At 36.2% G+C, this 18736-nt stretch overlaps 1 protein-coding gene across 1 annotated transcript in view; it reads left to right on the forward strand.

Moving 5' to 3' along the window:
- Positions 1-2516: 2516 nt before the first annotated feature.
- The window catches only part of LOC124368996 (protein Lilipod), a 73227-nt gene continuing 57007 nt past the window's right edge, over positions 2517-18736 (forward strand). Inside the window, exon 1 of the mRNA XM_046826593.1 lies at positions 2517-3047. Coding sequence (XP_046682549.1) covers positions 2982-3047 — 66 coding nt within the window. The 5' untranslated portion in view covers positions 2517-2981. The remainder of the gene's footprint in view (positions 3048-18736) is intronic.

The raw sequence follows: 18736 nt of genomic DNA on the forward strand, positions 1-18736 counted from the left end.
CATCTAAGGAAAGTTCATTATCAGGCAGGTAGAGGTGTTTTAATTTTGTTATTGAAATAATTAATTACTGGTGTAATATTGTACATGCGGTCAGGTAAATCATTGTCATTTCTGTGGTCAAATGCAATGCACATAGAATAAGAGAAATCTGGCATGTGACATTTAGTCTCTGAAACAAGTTTTAAGTAATTTATCAGTTCTCAAGTACATTTGTAACTGAGGCATTTACACTACTTCCATATGAAACAATAAGTCTAAGAATGTTTTTATTCAGTGAGTGCCAAAGTCTTCCACTGACAGATTCATGATTTTTCAGTAATAGATGCTAAAAGTATATTGTCTGTATTAGCATTGGTTTCTCAACACTCAATTCGAAAAAGCATCAACAACAATTTTAATATAATCTAAAGGTTTATTGCCATGTACAGGTATTCGCAAGCCAGTAGACTGAGAAAATATAAAATTTGTCACGTCTGGGATATCAGACCAAGGTAGTGTCAGTCGGGGCTGTTTGCGTCTACGAGGTTGATTATTTAGGGGCAGATTTGATTGTGGCATGTTGGTTACCTGAACATGACGGCTGTGGTATTACTTGGGGTTGCGATTCAGTTGAAGTGAGCAGAAGTGGGCTGTGGTGGCACACTATAGTTTGGAGTACTGGTGCTGGTTTATGGTTGAGTAATGTTCAAATCAGTATCACAGTCATCATATTCAATATCACTCTCCGAGTCACTAGGTGCCTCCAACTGTCACCACAACTAAACCCGTCTTCTGATAGAGAGTCATAGTCAACAACTCGATCTATTTAGCATATTGCAGGATTATTAGGATCCCGTAAGTTGCCTTCTCTTTCGTCATCCATTTTAGAAACACACTAATAATAATAGCGATTTAATTCAACAAATGAATCACATTAGCAAGAAAAATAACCTTAAAAGAGGACTGAACAGTACTATTAATTACCATTGACTGCCAGGTTACTTAGGGAAATGTGAGCGTGCCAAACCAGCCCCATATTGACGTCGAACAGTGCCGGCGGCACGTGCCATCGGTTCAATATGACGCCAATAGACGTCATCCACAGCGAGCATGTTAACTTGCGCACCAGGCCTTTTCAATATCCAGTTCTATGGCATCAAAGTGCTTTCTCTCTTTTAGTGTGGCCATAATATGTGTCAAAAAGGCAGCGATATTAGAAAAAGTAGAACGATCAGACTTGATGCTATGCTTCCTCCCCGATATGGAATGGCGGACTTTGAACTGTATATTCTACAGAGCAAAAGTGTCTCAAATATGTTTGTAAAGACAGACAAAACAGCTATGGGCCTTTGGTCATCTGGGCACATAATATAAAGTGTCACGGCGTACCTAACCTTCAGATACTCGGGAAATACACCAGCTACTAATGACTGTTTAAAAAGCTGTTTAATGCTAATATAAAAATGGCGCAGAATCTAGAAACTGCTAGGAAGATTAAGTCAGGATCCGATATCTTAACCACTACAAGACTCATAAGAGCATTGCGGCTATTGCACTGATTAACGTGTCATTTAGAGAAGAAGTCAATACCATATAATTAGAACAGTTATGGGTAGCATTAAGAAAGGTCGTCGGATGATTGTATATCTTTGAAGGCCAATAACATAGGGCTGAGTCAATTTTGTGGCAAACCATAACGTGACTAAAAAATATCTTAGGATTTATACTCTAAAAATAGCTATGAATGTTTGTAAATTTTGAAATTATGTTTCTTGAATAGTCTCGAATCTATACAGTAACATTTGTAGTTATATACACATAATTCTCTATTATTTACAAATGCTTTTCCATTTTTTTTAATTTTCTGGAAATTTAGTTCTAATTTGTTCTTTTACTAAACGAAACATTAGTTCCTCATGAACACAGAGGTTGAGAGGTTTTAAGAGTAAATAAATATTACTGACATTGAGTTGTTTAATATCTTAAGAAACTGTGATATGGTATTTCACAGCACTCTTCTGCAGAAATCGGTGTTCTAAAATGTTTCAATGTTAGACTACGGAAAATAATGCTATTGATCTGAATCATTGACTATCAGATAAATACCATGGCCTTTAGTTTCTTACACTTATAGTAATTCACTGATGTTAGGAGACACAGTGCTCGTGGTTATATTTCCAAACACTATTTTATAAAATTCGAAACATTTACCTTTTATTTGAACATAATGTAAATAAAACAGTAAAACAAGAATACACTATAACAATAATGACTTTTAAATTTATCGTTCGTTTTAATTATCAATGGTTGATTCTCCTATCTTGTAACAAGTTTTCACATGAGGCTCAAATACGTAACATCGTCTAATATCATGGGTATAATATATGATAGAATACCTACCCTGTTCTATTACATGTATAACGCTGTAACAGCGCAGGGCAAAAGTGTTTTATTGAATAAATCAGTTTACCTTCCTTTAATTTTTTTATACGTCACACACTTCATGCTCTTCTGCATTCTCTCGTCGGAATTCAGAATTATGATGTAAATAACTTCAGTCAGTGAAACTCTTCTGCTAGGGTTAGCAGAATCAGATTTGATACTCAAAGGTTCCAGTTGCTATTCACAATAATTGCTTTTGTCAATTTTGTGTTCATCTTATTATGCCGCTGCCAATCAAAGTGTAAATGTGGAATTAACTGGTGGTCATGGGTTGAGTGAAAATTTATCGTATAAAAAAGAATAATTTAGGTTTTGTGATGGATGGGGCATTTCAGATACATTGTTGTTTATTTGACAATTAGTTGTATTACGTAGAATATTTAAAAATTCATAAGTAATTCAAATATGAATTTTTAACTCTTTGTTGGTGTTTGATTTTTCTAACAATGATTGGATTTGATTTTTATTTTATGCTAAAACAAATAAATCTGTAGTGTTGAAACCGTAATAATTTCATATCTTAGAATTGTTGATCGTAAATAGTATTAATTAAATAAAAAATGGAAGAGGAAGATCAACCTGATATTAGGGAGCAGATGTTTCACAGCACTGTTCGGGAATATATAGTAAGTAATTGCATTTATTCTTCTGCATGTTATTTTTACACTAGACTGTTGTAAACATAGGCCTAGCTAGACCCTTTATAAAGTTTTAAATCAATAGCATTAGAAATACATGAATCATATAGGCCTAGTTTATTTTAATAAGCACCTGTTACATTTCTAGATAAATAAAAAGGATCTAAGCTCAAATAATTCAATATTTTATTAAATCTACCTAACCTGGGTATTTATTATGGGTTGGTCTATTTTACATGTATGCCGAAAAGTTGGAAAGCTTTTACAGTATTTTAAGTTATAAATATTTGGTCTAACACAATTAATTTGCTGTTCTTAACATTTTTATGAGATCACTTTAGTATTTAGGCCTTATTTATTATTATTTTTAGGTCTATCACATTAGCTAAAGAGGGTACTCGTTTACAAGATGCACTTTATTGATTTTTCTAATAGAAAGTTCTTAAGAAGTGAATAGAATAACAATAGACCTACTCTGTAGATAAAAGTGAAAAAAACAGCCTATAAAACTAAACATTCTTTCCCTCAAAATGGGAGAAAAAAAACCTCTTTCATGGGGAGGTAGGCTAAGCCCTCAGGTAGAATGGTTGGCTCTTGGGTAAGGTGGTAAGCCCTTGGATAGGCTCTCGGGTCTCAAAGTATTGGTAGATTAGATTAAAGAGGGGGTTATAAAGGAATCTTAGCTCTCAATGTATCAACCTAAGCTTATTGCACACCCTAAGTTATGCAAACTGTAGGCTAGCGTACTCTTGTATCTTCAACAAGTTCCAAGAGCTTCTGCCCAATGCTGGCGTCGAATTCATCAGCTAACTAGAAGTGATTTGGAATCACAGTAAAATGAGCTGCTATTTGTAAGTTTCTGTATAGTTGAAATGTAGACGCCATCAATATGTGATTTTGCAGACAATCTCCAAAATTGCAGATAGTACATGCAGAATAGCTGATAGTGACCATATAAGTTATATAGGAGGCAGACAGTTTATTCTTAGGCCTATATGATTTCTTAAGACCTTTAATAAGGTAAATTACGTGGAAGATTATATGAAATTGCTGTAATATTTCTTATGTATTTTGAAAATTTTAACCTTAATTTAACAAACTTGTTTATTTTTACTTATTTCATTCTATATCTAGCCTAGTGAGCAATTTTTATTTCATTCAATGCTATCATTTACTCACTGATATATGTAAAAAAATATTTTCAGTACTGACTCACTATTGTTTCTCACCTGCTTTTAATTATAATTAGACATTCATTTATAGAGACAGTTCAACATGTTTCATGTTTACAGTTTTGAATTGTTTTACTTCTATAATAATTCAGCTGTTATTTTGGATTTTTTAATTTTGTAGAGAATAAAATGAGTGATTCAAAGATGTAGGCCTAACAGATATTTTGGTAATAGTTTTTTTCCTTTTTCATACACTTAATTAAAAAAATAAGAAATATAGACTTATATTAATTTTTTAAATAAAGCAACATTTTTAGTAAAATACATTGCAGTTTGCATAATTAACTTATTTAAAAATAAAATGAAAAAAGAAATATGGATATGTTTACAAAAATAGTGTTTTTACAATTTTTTAGTTTAAAGGGTTAGTTTTGCCTAAATGTGGGAAGTATTGGTATAGGCATATTTATGAATGTCTGACACTTTCATTATATATGTGGAAATTTTGTTTGGCACTAAAAGGGTTAACTTTATTTGGTTGAATTGAATACAACCTATCTTGAAAAACTTTTTAGCCCACACTATTTAAATACTTACTGGAGTTGAGTTAATATGTATATCTAGGACATTATGGGTAGGTGAGTCTGTAATATTTATAACTGTCTCAAACATTAGTTTTTAGATCCTGTAGGTCTGTTACGGATGGTACTACTTTTTCTAAAGCCATCAGGGCAAAGGAGTATTTTTGGTGCTGCCACAACCTGCGCTGATGACCAGAGGCTTTAGTGTCAGCCTACTAGTTCCTTTTATGAGGTTTTTTTTTATTATTAGAGCTTTCTGGCACCTTAATTCTTTTCTGTGTGTTCTATTTACATTTTCCACTGAAAAAAGAACAATAAATAATTTAAAAAGTGACAATTAAAAATAAATATTTACCAACATTGTACTTTGTTTAATACCATGGTATCAGTAGGCCTAATTTTCCTTGTTTGTAACATAGCTATAATTCCAATTCATGTCACTATTGCAAACTTTCTGTTTAATTTTTTTCTTAGCGACAGTTCCTCTATATCAATTTTATGAAAAACTAGAGTTTATCCTTTTAAACCATGGAAATTGGCTCTTGTTCCCAGACTATTGTGATAATCTATGGATAATCTTGCATAACTGCCACATAACTTCTTATGAATTAGTAATATTTCTCGTAAGTAGTTCTGTACTGCAAAACCTCTGATAATATACAATTACACCACTAATGAATGCATAGTCTCAGTTAATCTAGTGTAGACCTGCTAATGATTAGGCAGGTTGTAAAGAGACAGTGTACACATTAACAAGTGTGTTTACAGTTTGTAAAATACATTTATACAGTACTAATGTAATTTCATAGATTAAATTTCCGTGTTATTCTTATTTTACATGATGGACCAATAAAAAGATACAATATATAAATAAGCCTGTATAATTTACTTGAGTTAAAAGTAATGATTTATTTATTGCAGACTAACATAAAGAGAAGTTACCAAACTGCTGCCAAATAATGAATAATAAGTAATTCATCCATTATTATAGTAAAACACATTTTATTTATTGATATTTCAACGTGATAATTTGTAATGTAGCTTAGTAACTAATATGGTAGGCTATATTAATACAATGACATTTGTTTAGAGAAAACAAATGATGGGATTGTAGTGTAAGATCGTACATGTGTCAATACTATCATCACAATTCATATCACTGAAATCAAAAAGGGTTGCTGATTTTATTTTGTTTTGCTATATTATAGTGATGCTGTATTTACAATATTATTAATATCAGTTGAAAGTAAAACTGTTCCTTGGTGATCTGGTATGGTCTTCTCTAGTCTTGGTATTGTTTTATTTGAACTGTAAAGGTAATTATTTGATGAAACAATAGTTTTTTTACTATCGGTGACTGTATATAACCGATAGTTAACTTCTTAGATAGTATTGAATGGGTAAATTCCTGATGTTATGATGAGATATACAGGTTGATCATATAGTTCACCGTGCTGCTAATGGTTGAACAGTTTGTTTGATAAATGAAAACTCAGAGTATTACTGAACAAATAGAAAGTACTTTTTAGCATGTTTCAAATTTTTAAACATTCTTTCCCTAAAAATTCTCAAACTGTAATCCCCTAACTCACTAATACCTTTAAACAAAGGGTTGAAAAAAAATAAAAAAATCCCAAACTGGAAATCTTAAATGGTTTATTGAAATATTCGTTTGTTGGTTTTAGATCTCAGTATCAAAGCAAAATGTAACATTATTTTTCAAAGTTCATAAATTATATTTAACAATTTTGCTAAAAGTAAAATGTGGGTTTAAAAATTTTAGTGTTAGAAGCACTATTAAGAGAAAAATATAGCACAGTTTTAACAACAAAACCCTAAGATCCCTCTTACTAACCCCTAACAATGTAAAAATTGAGTGGTAAGGTTTTTCTAAATCAGGAGGAGCTTTTTTATGATGACTTGGATAGTGATTAAAACAATTAAGAATAATACACTTAATTTTTTACCAGGCAGTAGTTCAGCTTGTTGACAAATTCTGCTTGCACATTCCTGAACATTTCAGGTGTGACTTTTCTGCTCTCTTCGGTAATATGAAGCTATGAACATAATTTTTGTGTGGTTTGGTTTTTCTAGAGGTTTGAGCTTAATTGGTAGCCTATCTACAGCAACTGTGATTTTTGTAACATATATTTCAATAGCTGAGTGCTGGTAACTCTGTTCCAATTCTCATACTCAAATCATATTAGTTATAATTATAGAAAAACCTGTAAGAGATTCTTTAATATTTTACTTTAAAGAAACTGGTTTTGTATATAAACTCCAAAAAAGAAAAAAAAGAAAACTACTAACTTTTAATCGATACTCTTGAGCCGGTTCTATACCTATATCTCCCCGGCTCATGTGTGTTTTATATAGTGTGTGTGTGGTTTATTGGCTGCAGAGGCGACTGACCATTTGAAGGCGTTTGGCCTTTCCGGCAGAGTGGAAGAGACTCCGAGCCGTGCTGTACTAGTTGGAAGTAGCTCCATTTAATATTTATTTAATTAAGTGTTTTGGAAGTTTTGCTGAGCATTTCTCCTTCTAACATGTGCGGCTAAGTCTACGGCCCCTCACTGATGAGGTCCAAGGGATGAATTGTTTCCTCCCTGTCATCTCTCCATCATCATGCGTGGTCCGCAGAGAACCTTCGCCTTTGCACTCTGCTGAAGGACGGCCACCATGATGGACATACCTACCAGTCAACATCTGTGATACCCTGTGAATATTGTTATTGTTGCCATTTATATAGTTTATATTTTGTTATTTAATTTTAAGTTAGTTTTAGATATTATTTAGTTATTTCTTGGATTTCATTAGGAAGCCCGCCCTTAGCCGAAGGATACCGGGTGGCATTGGCATTTCTTGTTTCAAATTATGGCATTTCTAATTTTTGTATGCAGGTGCACCTGACGAGGATTGTTTGAGATATACTACTGCACTTTTATTTTTTTTATTTATAGTATATATATTTATACATAATTATATTGACAGGATAGGCCTGTGTTTTCGTAGTAAATGAACCTGAGTATGCTGACCACGGTGTTCTTTTTTTTACCTAGTTTTTTTGATCCGCATCCCGTTCGCCACCATGGCGCGCGCTTCCCTGATGTTTGCTGTGGGTGTGCGAGCGGCCGATGTACCGGTTTTCAATGGTAGCAGAGCGTGGTTAGCTGCTCTCTCTCAGCTGTCTCTCAGTTCTGGTTTTGTTTGTTGGTGTAGGTTAGTGTTAGGTAGGGGGAGGTTAGAGTACACAATTTTTTTTTTCATTAGGAGCTCGCCCTAGCACAGGATACCGGGTGGAATTGGTTTAGTGTCTTGCTTCCTGCAGACTTACCCTTTGCAGGGAGCAAGGGACTCTAAATTGCTTAACGCTAAATTTATCTAACTGTACTCTACTTCTCCCCTATCAATGTGTTGTTTTTGTTATATTTATTGCTTCTGTGTTTGTAGGTTGTGGTTAGTGTATATTTGCAGGGTATCCTTCTATTAGGTGGCAGGTATTGAGTTCTTCACTTGGACCTCGTCAGTGTAAGCCTTTTGTGAGTTGAGTCCACTTAGGTTACTAAGTATTTTTTTGCGTACGCTTTGTTGTTTATTGTTTATTTATTTTTGTCTAATTGTTTGGTATGGCTTTTTCTCTGGTGCCTGAACATCTACGCAAGCCCGAGTTGGTTTTTGAGGTCCTGGCGAGAGGACAGAAGCCCGAGGCAGATGTGAGGGCATTAAGAGCTCAATTACGGGCTTGTATAGCGTTGGACCGCAGCTGGAATGCAGAGTTCCAAACTAACACAGAATTTGAGTTTTGTAAAACCCGAATGGAGGGAATTGGAAGACGATATTAATTTTGAGTCACTTCCCATGTCCGGGTCAGCAAAGGCTAGATTGGCATCTCAGCTTTTACATTGGCGTGACAGAATAGTTTTACTTATGTTCGGCTCCTAGTTTAGACTCTGATATTAAAAGTTGGGCTTTTTCGGCCAGTAATAAATTAAAACAAGCCCTAGATGGTTTGAGTGAGGTGCGCTCGGTGAAGGAGAAGGGGGTACTATTTACCGCTGTCACTCCAACGGAGGTTCCCACTACCATTACTTTGCTAACCATCCCACCGGCTCTTTCTTTCGAGCCTCCCAGAGTTACTATGTCTCCGATGGGTAGTGGCCCTCCTGAAGCGGCTGGTGAGGCTTCATCTATAGTTGTGCCTTCCTTTTCTAGCTTTGGCAAACTGCCTCATCCTTTGGGGAGTGTGTTACAACACTTCCCCAGAGTTGATGGACTTGACACTAAATTTACTTATCCATTTTCTTCTGGAAAGTTTTTAAGCTGAGAGAATTTCCTGGTATGACAGATGCCATGCTTATGCAGATTTTAGCGCAGTTTTCCTTAAGGCCCCTTTTTGATCGCCTTGTAGACTGCCTTAAGAGAGGTGCGCCACCTTTGACCAGTTCCACGCCGAGATATTGGAGTTCTTTGTACCTGCTCGGGTTAGGAGCGCTTGCGGGTGGAACGCGTTTATCGTCCTCAGGCACCAGATGAACGTTGAGCCATTTTTGTCGGGGAGATACGGGATGTTTAGCCCGGGTGTTGCGCTTGAGCTTGAGCGAAACGGAGTTGGTGAGCCTTATTTTGGAGGGCATTAAACCTGAAGAACGCCTCCCGTTTGATTTTTTGTAGCCGTACCCGCATCTTTTGCGGATTTGGACCGGCTCTCCATCATCTCTAGAGGGGTTCAGGATGCGGATGATCAAAGGGAGGCCATGTCGAGGCATCTTCCTCACTTTGCCTCCGGGGCCGGTCCATGCTCCGGTGCAGTCTGAGCCAGCACAGCTGCTCCTTCCCGTAGGCAGCCTCCTACCTGTTATGGCTGCAAGCAAGTGGGACATATTAGACCGTTTTGTCCACTTAAATAAAAAAAACTAGTAAGCTTGCGGACGAGTAAGCCCGACTCGTGCCGTAAAGGTAATTTCTGAGGGCAAATATGTACCTAATTTTGATGGTAAAAGGGTAGCTGGTTTAATACAGAACAGAAAGAAAACAGAAAGAAATAGACTTGGGGGACAGTTATCATCGTTGGCCGAGAGGGGAGGTTGCTGCCTCTGGCTGCGCAGGGAGTAAGGGCTGCCCGCTCAACCTGCCCACAAACTGGATGTGTGCTTGTGGGAATGTGGTGCAGAAGGCCCTGGTTGATTCTGGGTCAGCACGCAGCCTGATTTCTTTGTCGTTTTTTGAAGATCTAAAATCCTCTGGGCTAATACGGCAGGTTTGAGCCTAGTTCACTTTATCTGCTGGACTGCTCTTCACGCACACCTTTACCTATTATCTGTAGTGCCCAGATTCACATCAAAATTAATTATTTCTCTTGGGATTGGAGCTTTTTTGGTGGCTAAGAGGACCTGACTTTCCTTTCATCTTGGGAGCAGATTTTATCGGAAAAACTGGCATGATTTTGGATTTGGCCTCCAGTCATGTTTTCTTTGCTTTCGCCAGGCGGGTGCTCGTTCCCTTTTCAGATGTCGAGTCTCGTGGGACTGCTGCCTTAGAGATGGAAGATAAGAGCTTGACTCCTCCTGACCAACTAGGACATCTTACGCCGAAAGAGGCTGAGGACATAAGGCAGATTTTTGTTCCCGTTTTCCTGAAGTCCTCACTGACAAACTGGGCCACGACCAATCTCTTTGGAATACGAGATTCGTCTTACAGACACCCGTCCTGTACGTTCCCCATCCATATAAGCTTGCTCCGCCCAAGATGGAAATTCTGAGAAATATGATCGATGATTTACTTAAGAGTGGGGTAATCGAGCCGTCTTGCTCAAATTTTTCCAGTCCAGCGTTTCTAGTGCCGAAACCTAAATGGGAAGTCCAGATTGGTCCTGGATTATCGAAAGCTCAATGCTCAGATAGAAATTGACTCCGTGCCTCTCCCCGATTTGCATTCTGCTTTCGACTGGTTTGGTAAGGCCAAGTATTTTCTCCATTTTTGATCTTAACCAGGCATACCATCAGAATTCCTCTAAACACGAGTCTCGACCTCTCACTGCCTTTTGTGTGCCTTGGGAATTTGTACCAGTTCACCCGAGTGCCAATGGGCTTGGCTGTGGGGGCCCAAACACTCACCAGACTCCTGGATTCTATCTTTCATGATGTCAAATTTAAGTTCGTGTTCAACTATCTGGATGACCTGCTTGTGTACAGTGAGAGTTATGAGGAGCACTTGACTCATCTGGAGGAAGTTCTAACTAGGCTGCGAGAGTCTGGCCTTACCGTCAATCCTGAAAAGGTGAGTTTTGCTCAGCCTGAAATATCGTTTCTGGTCATCTTGTCTCTTCTCGAGGTGTTTGTAATTGATCCAGAGAGAAACCCAGGCAATCAGGGAGTTTCCTCCTCCTAAGGATGCCAAGGGGATTGCCCCGTTTTGTGGAATGATAAATTTTTATCGTCGTTTCATCCCCAATGTTGCTGAAGTGGCGGCCCCTCTGAACTCTCTTAGGAAAAAGGGTGCCAAGTTTGAGTGGGGTGAAGCGCAACAGACTGCTTTTGAGCAGCTGAAAGAGGCAGTGATGCAGCCTCCAGTCTTGGGCTATGCCTGATTTCAGTCGTAAGTTCGTCTTGCAAACTGATGCTTCCTCCTTAGCCGTTGCTGCTGTTTTAATCGCAAGAAGTAGATGGTATCCGGCAGCCCATAGCTTATGCTTCACGCACGTTAACCCCTTGTGAGAAGAAGAGTTGTTCTGTTTATGAGCTGGAATGTTTGGCTGTCGTGTTTGGAATTAACAAGTTCAGGCGTTACCTAGAACATAAAGAATTTTTGTTGGAAACCGACAACCAGGCACTTTCTTGGCTCCTTGCCCACCCCCGTCAGCTCGGGAAGATTGGTCGCTGGTAGTCCAAATTTCTGCCCTTAAGTTCACAGTGCAGCACGTGCGAGGCACCCAAAATATCATAGCGGACACTCTGTCACGCATGTATCACTTACCCAACGACCACCAGGATTTTATCAGAGCCGCATGTTGTGGCGTGCTCCTAGACTTTCCTCTGGCATTTTCGGACATTGTTCCACACCAACTTAAGGATCCCGAGCTGACTGCTATCATCAATGAGCTTAAAAACGGAGGTGCCCACCCTCCTTATTTTCTGTACCGAGGTGCTCTATGCTGCCGTGACAAGCAGCGGAGAAAACCTAAGTTAGTGCTGCCAAAGCTTTCTTGTACCGATGGTCTTTCAGTATTTTCATTCTTCTCCTGTGGGGCGGACATCTAGGAATTCATAAGACCATCGCGAAGATTAGGGATCAGTTCATCTGGAAAGGTATGGACCGGGATATTGCAGCTCGAGTACGTTCTTGTGAACTGTGCTCGCTAAGCAAACCCGCTCAAAATACCAAGTTGGGTCTTTTGTCATCTGAGGTGGCGGAAAAAACCTTTGGAGAAGGTTTTCATTGACTATGTTGGGCCTCTCCCTCGTAGCAAGTCCGGAAATAAGTTCCTACTTGTTTTGTGTGGATGCCTTCTCCAAGTTTGTTTGGTTGTTCCCATTGCGGAGTGCTACCGCGCAGCTCACGGTGCAAGCACTTCGTAACCATTTCTTTCAACACTTTGGAATCCCCGCCACCTTAGTTTCCGATAATGGTTCACAGTTTGTCTCCAATATCTTTAAAAGAATGTGCTTTGGGCACGGAATCCGCCATGTGACTACTTCCCCTTTCTATCCTCAGCCTTCTCACGCCGAACGGTTTAATCGCAATCTTCGATCTGCTCTCATTGCCTTTCATGCGAAAATCAGACCACCTGGGATCAACAACAACTACCTTGGATCCAATTTGCCTTTAATACGGCCCAGCATGAAAGTCACACAAGGCGGTACCTTTCAAGTTATTATTTGGCTTTCCGCCAAACAACCCTTTGGCGAACCTTTGGAAAATTAGCGATCTTCTGCCACCTCCTGGTACTCCCAATGTGAAAGCCACTTGGGAGGCAGCCAGGCGGAATCTCATTCGGGCTAGGGAATTAGTAAGGAGGAAGTACAACCGAGGTCGTATTTGCCAATCCCTTCCAGGTGGGGGATCTAGTTTACTGCAAGGCTCACCCAGTCAGTTCGGCTGTGGATAAAAGAGCTGCTAAACTTTGCTACAGGTGGACTGGTCCCCCACCGCATCTTGAAGTTTCTGACTCCGGTGACTGCCCGACTGGGAGAATCCTCAGTCCGGGAAGATTTTCAGGAAGGCGCACATATCCCATCTGAAGCCTTGCCGGAGTCATCCGTGATTTCTCTTTAGTCTGTGCGGGAGGGTTTTAGGTCCAGAGGCCTGATCACCTCTGCTCCTTCTTCCTGATCAAGGTTCCTGTGTTCTTCTTTGTACCCACGCTACTCTTGGAGGGTTTTCTTGCCTCCAACTGATTTTTCTTGGTTTTCCCTTCTGCAGACTTAAGGTTTTTCCGGTTTATTTTTCTTCAACCATTGGGGGGAGAGGCATTTCGTTTGGTTCTTCATTTTGAAGAAATTAACAGAGGGGAGTTCCTCCTTTTGGGGGGGGAGTCTGAGCCCGGTTCTATACCTATATCTCCCCGGCTCATGTGTGTTTTATATAGTGTGTGTGTGGTTTATTGGCTGCAGAGGCGACTGACCATTTGAAGGCGTTTGGCCTTTCCGGCAGAGTGGAAGAGACTCCGAGCCGTGCTGTACTAGTTGGAAGTAGCTCCATTTAATATTTATTTAATTAAGTGTTTTGGAAGTTTTGCTGAGCATTTCTCCTTCTAACATGTGCGGCTAAGTCTACGGCCCCTCACTGATGAGGTCCAAGGGATGAAATTGTTTCCTCCTGTCATCTCTCCATCATGCGTGGTCGCAGAGAACCTTCGCCTTTGCACTCTGCTGAAGGACGGCCACCATGATGGACATACCTACCAGTCAACATCTGTGATACCCTGTGATATTGTTATTGTTGCCATTTATATAGTTTTATATTTTGTTATTTAATTTTAAGTTAGTTTTAGATATTATTTAGTTATTTCTTGGATTTCATTAGGAGCCCGCCCTTAGCCGAAGGATACCGGGTGGCATTGGCATTTCTTGTTTCAAATTATGGCATTTCTAATTTTTGTATGCAGGTGCACCTGACGAGGATTGTTTGAGATATACTACTGCACTTTTATTTTTTTTATTTATAGTATATATATTTATACATAATTATATTGACAGGATAGGCCTGTGTTTTCGTAGTAAAATGAAACCTGAGTATGCTGACCACGGTGTTCTTTTTTTTTACCTAGTTTTTTTTTGATCCGGCATCCCGTTTCGCCACCATGGGCGCGCGCTTCCCTGATGTTTGCTGTGGGTGTGCGAGCGGCGATGTACCGGTTTCACTCTCATGGCGTTCAGGGACATAAAGTATGCATTTCTTCTAATAAAATGTATTGGAATAAATCGTGGCTCTCCCTCAAGTGCAAGCACTTTAATTTATTATGCTATTAATTGTACATTTATTAACAATATGTATGTGCATGGTTTTACATACCAAATATTATTTTTATACACGGTTTATGAGGTGGAAAGTGTGAATTTATGTACTATTTTAACTTTGAGTTTACTTTTAAATCCCCTCCTCCAATATAAGACTAAAATAGTTTCATGCTATATATTATCAAATTTGATAATTATCATTTGCTATATAATTATACTTTGAATCCTAATAACAAAGCTTTCTACACTTTTAAGGTGGTATAATCAATGTAGTGGATGAATGCTTATGATTTAAAAGGATTTTAGTCACTTTAACACCTCCACTGCTGTTCCATTTATAAATCATGCAATAATGTGTCTAGGCAACATGTTAAATTTCCTTAAGACAAGGAAAATAACTTTTTTGATAATTGTGGGCATTTACTGTAATATTTTGGGCACATCTTAATCAGGCCTTGAAAGAAATGGCTAGGCAGGTAAGGATATGGTATATTTTCGAGTATATATACGTAAGATTATTGGAGAAATAATATGATTTTTATTTGTAAAAGATTTAGTATCTTTAAGTAATATTTTATCATAAAACGTATAATTTTTTAATTATATTTATTTTCAAAATGTAATCTGGTAAGGTCATCATAAATAAAAAAAATATGCAATTTCCTGAAGTTATATTTCATATGTAAAAGTAAAATATTAAATATTTGATCTTTATGTGCTTTTATTAGGGCCTAGTTATTGAATATTCTTTCTTAAAATGCCTATTCTTAAAAGAAATGCTTATTTCTTCTAAGTTACTGTACCAAAAACGTGGCCTATTTTATTCTGTCCTGCAATGTTAACCTAAAGAACTGCAACTCTGGAATTGAAAAAAAACCTAAAAAATTTTTATTAGCACCAGTCAATGTAAAAAAGTGGGATTTAGTCCTCTCTCTTCCACAAAGGATAAATATAAAATTATTTATTTATAACCGAAATTTTTACGTACTATACAAAATATAGAACAGATTTTTGTGATTAATGCTAAATTAAGAGTTTTAAATGTAAGTTAAATCTAAATTAATATTTAGTTAATATCTAAATATGTGCTAAGAACATTACGATACAAAACATATACAGTTTTTTTAATAGGATGATAAAGTTGGGTAACCATTTTTGTCCTTTAAAAACATATTCTAAATAGTATAGGTAAACACAAGACACAGAATTTAGAAAGGAATACTCAGCGAAAATTTTATCTTTCAAGTAAACAGTTATGCTATGAGTTCTGTTTCATACTTAATTTAAATCTAATAGTAATAAATATGCAGAAAATATGTTCAGAGTTTAATTTGTTCTCTTTGTAGGAAAATCAATAGAAATTTTCCTTTATATCTAAGCTATTACTCATAAAATTATTTTTTTGTGATGTAATCAGGAAGTCTGCTAACTTCACTCATATGTTCATGCAAATATGTGTATGCAAGTGGTGATGTGGTATCACACAGAAAGATAAGACTCATATTTATACCTCACTATACTATTGTGCTTGATAATTAAGATTTAATGTTATCAGTTATTGCTTATAAGTTATGAGTATATAGAGTGCTACGCTCCTGAATATCAATCTTGAATACTAGTTGTTTAAAGAAGTGCAGATTGTGAAACATTTATGTAGGAAATTGTCAAAATATTCAAAATTTCACATTTCTCAATTTTTTTAACATTGTCCAGTCAATCACAATGGAATACTCTATTATATTTAAGAAAATGTTCGGTAAAGTGTTTTCTGAGAGTTTAGTAACCAATTGAAATATTCTGGAGTTTGAAATTCAAACCTCTCTTTTTCTTGTTGATTATTATTGACATTAAATAATTTTGAAATGTCTAACTTTATGCTGAGATGATGTTAAAACCTCTTTACCACTGCCGTCAAATCATTTAGCTCCATAATCAGTCATGCTGTAGAGTGAGCTAAAATCAGCCTCATGCCCATCTATCTGAGCAAAATGGTGGTAGTGCCTTTTGTTCATAACAACGATTTTTTATGAATTTGGGCACAGTAGCATCAAGAGGGAAAAAATCAAGCTCGGTGTTAGTTTTCCCATAAATTCCAAACAGATATTCTTCAATCGTGTAAGCAATGTTGTTTTGAGAGCTAAGTAGAATTAGGTTTATATGTGGATTGCTTGATTTATCATCAACACAAATTCTTACCTGATTACACATTCTTGGTCCAAAGCTATCTTGGATATGGCACCTTTGTTGTGATATTGTGATAGGGATGAGGGTTACACAAGTTTTAATGCTTTAAAACTTGCTAATTCAATAAGCAAAACAGAAATAAATTTATTGAACTTGTTGCATCAGTAAATTGACATTAGGGTTATCCCCTAAAATAAATGGCAGTGTAAATTCTTACAGCTAAGATTGAAATCTTTAAACAAAAGATTCAGGTGTAACTGTAGATGTGCATTGTGTAATTTAGATGAAGGTGGGAGTGCCTCCCATCCTGTCCCCACATCCCGTAGGGTGGAACCCATTGTTCTGGGTCTCTGAACCATGGCCAAGGTTCTCCATCTGGCCTTGTATTTCATGCTGAACAATTACAAGATTTATTTGTATAACATTTGACTCTTTTCAAGGAATTTTAAAAAGTGTTAAAATATTAGTTTCGTTATGCTCAAAATCATTATAATGGTATTCTGCATTAGAGCAATGAGAAAAAGGAAGTCCCTTGATAATTGTAATCTTATGTGACAGATTCTTATCCAAAATCATAATTTTGTTAAAGTATTAATTAAATAAATAATTAAATTTTTATCATTTATTACTTTATTCTCATTTGCATAGAATTATTTCCATCATGCTATAAATTTGTACTATAATCAAGTTTTATTATTGATGGTTCAGATCTATACTTACATTAATATTAATTTGGCATGATACAGATAAAAAGTTAGTTAAATGGTAAAATATAAATAAGAAACCAATCAAATTCTAGATTCATCAAATTATTTGTGTTCTTGAAGGTAGTTGAGTTTATACTTTAAGGTTGATTTACTAGGGTCTTTTGATCAAATAATAGTTTTTTAAAATACAATTATGCAAAATTATTTTGATGCATGTTTTTAGGTTTGAATGAGTAGGTCTTTTAAATCCATATTTAAAGTGATTAAGTTAATTTAAATACTAACCATTTTTTGTCTTAAACAGACATTAATTGTATCGTAACAATCCCTTAAATTATTGTTTTTATAGTTTCTTGTTGAATAAATATAGACTAAAGGACTTTAAAAAAATCTCGTACAGTATTCATGAACAAGATTGTTCAATTGATTTAGTGTTATAAGATTTTGTTACGTGGATAGTCTTAATTTTTAATTTTAATAAATGTTCCAATATTTCTCTCTGATTCTTGTGTATTATAAAGTACTATTACAAAATATGTTATTTATTTTGGAGCCCATTGTATTTCTGTCATTTTTGTTAAATGTGTGATTTTTGCCTGAATGGACATGTTTTTGTTGTAAGTACATTGTTTGCAACACTTATTATGTACATGTAATTAATGTACACTTGAATATTCATTGTAAAAGTTGGATAATGTTTTATATTTTGATAAAGTAAGTAGGGTACATTGGGTAAATTCGATCTGGTGGTTTGGCAAGGGAAAGTGTTGTGTTTTTAGTGCCAGGAGTATAATTAACCAAGATGCTGCAAGCCTGTATAAATTTAGCTAGTACTTCTCTTGAAAAATTACATAAATATACCTTTGCATTGATTGTGTATAAAAAAATGTTTAAAATTAATCAATAATATATTTTTGAACTAGTATTACTATCATGTCATTTTCTACGTGACTGAAATCAATTCAAGGATATTAATATGTGTTAATTATTGGTTTAAAAAATAGTAATTCAATCACATTTTTGTATTTTAACTAACTTTGATAATAATACTTTGTCATGAACAAATATTTGGGCTTATAGTAAAGGTCGGGTTTTGTCAGAGTTTAAAGACAATGTGTATTTCAGAACATTTTTTAAAGAATAGCAGGAAACAAAGGGTAGTAATACTTTGTAATCGAAAAACATGAAGGCTAGGTTGAATGGAACTCAGAATAAAAAAGAAGCAAAGAAGATGCCAACCTAGTACAAAGTCTATATTGTTGTAGTGGTCTGATGTTTGTTTATGTAGAGATGAGTCAGATGCTATGATAGCACCAAGTACCTATAAGAAGTTTCTGTGTGGTTGGTCTGTGATAGGAAGCCAAGGCCAGTGGGCCATGTTGTTCTACTGTGGGGGCAGTGGTGCCATCAGCTCTAATTTAGCTCTAAGCATTGTTTTCATCTGTTAATTTTGTATTATACCAAGTTTTAAAATATATCACAATATTTTGTTTTTGTTTAGTAAAAATAAATTTAAATAATACAACGTTTATTTCTATATCGGAAAATTTCAAATTGTAAACAAAGTGTTTTTGTCAT

The sequence above is a fragment of the Homalodisca vitripennis genome, chromosome X (genome assembly GCF_021130785.1).
Source record: "Homalodisca vitripennis isolate AUS2020 chromosome X, UT_GWSS_2.1, whole genome shotgun sequence".
In the NCBI taxonomy this organism is placed as follows: Eukaryota; Metazoa; Arthropoda; class Insecta; order Hemiptera; family Cicadellidae; genus Homalodisca; species Homalodisca vitripennis.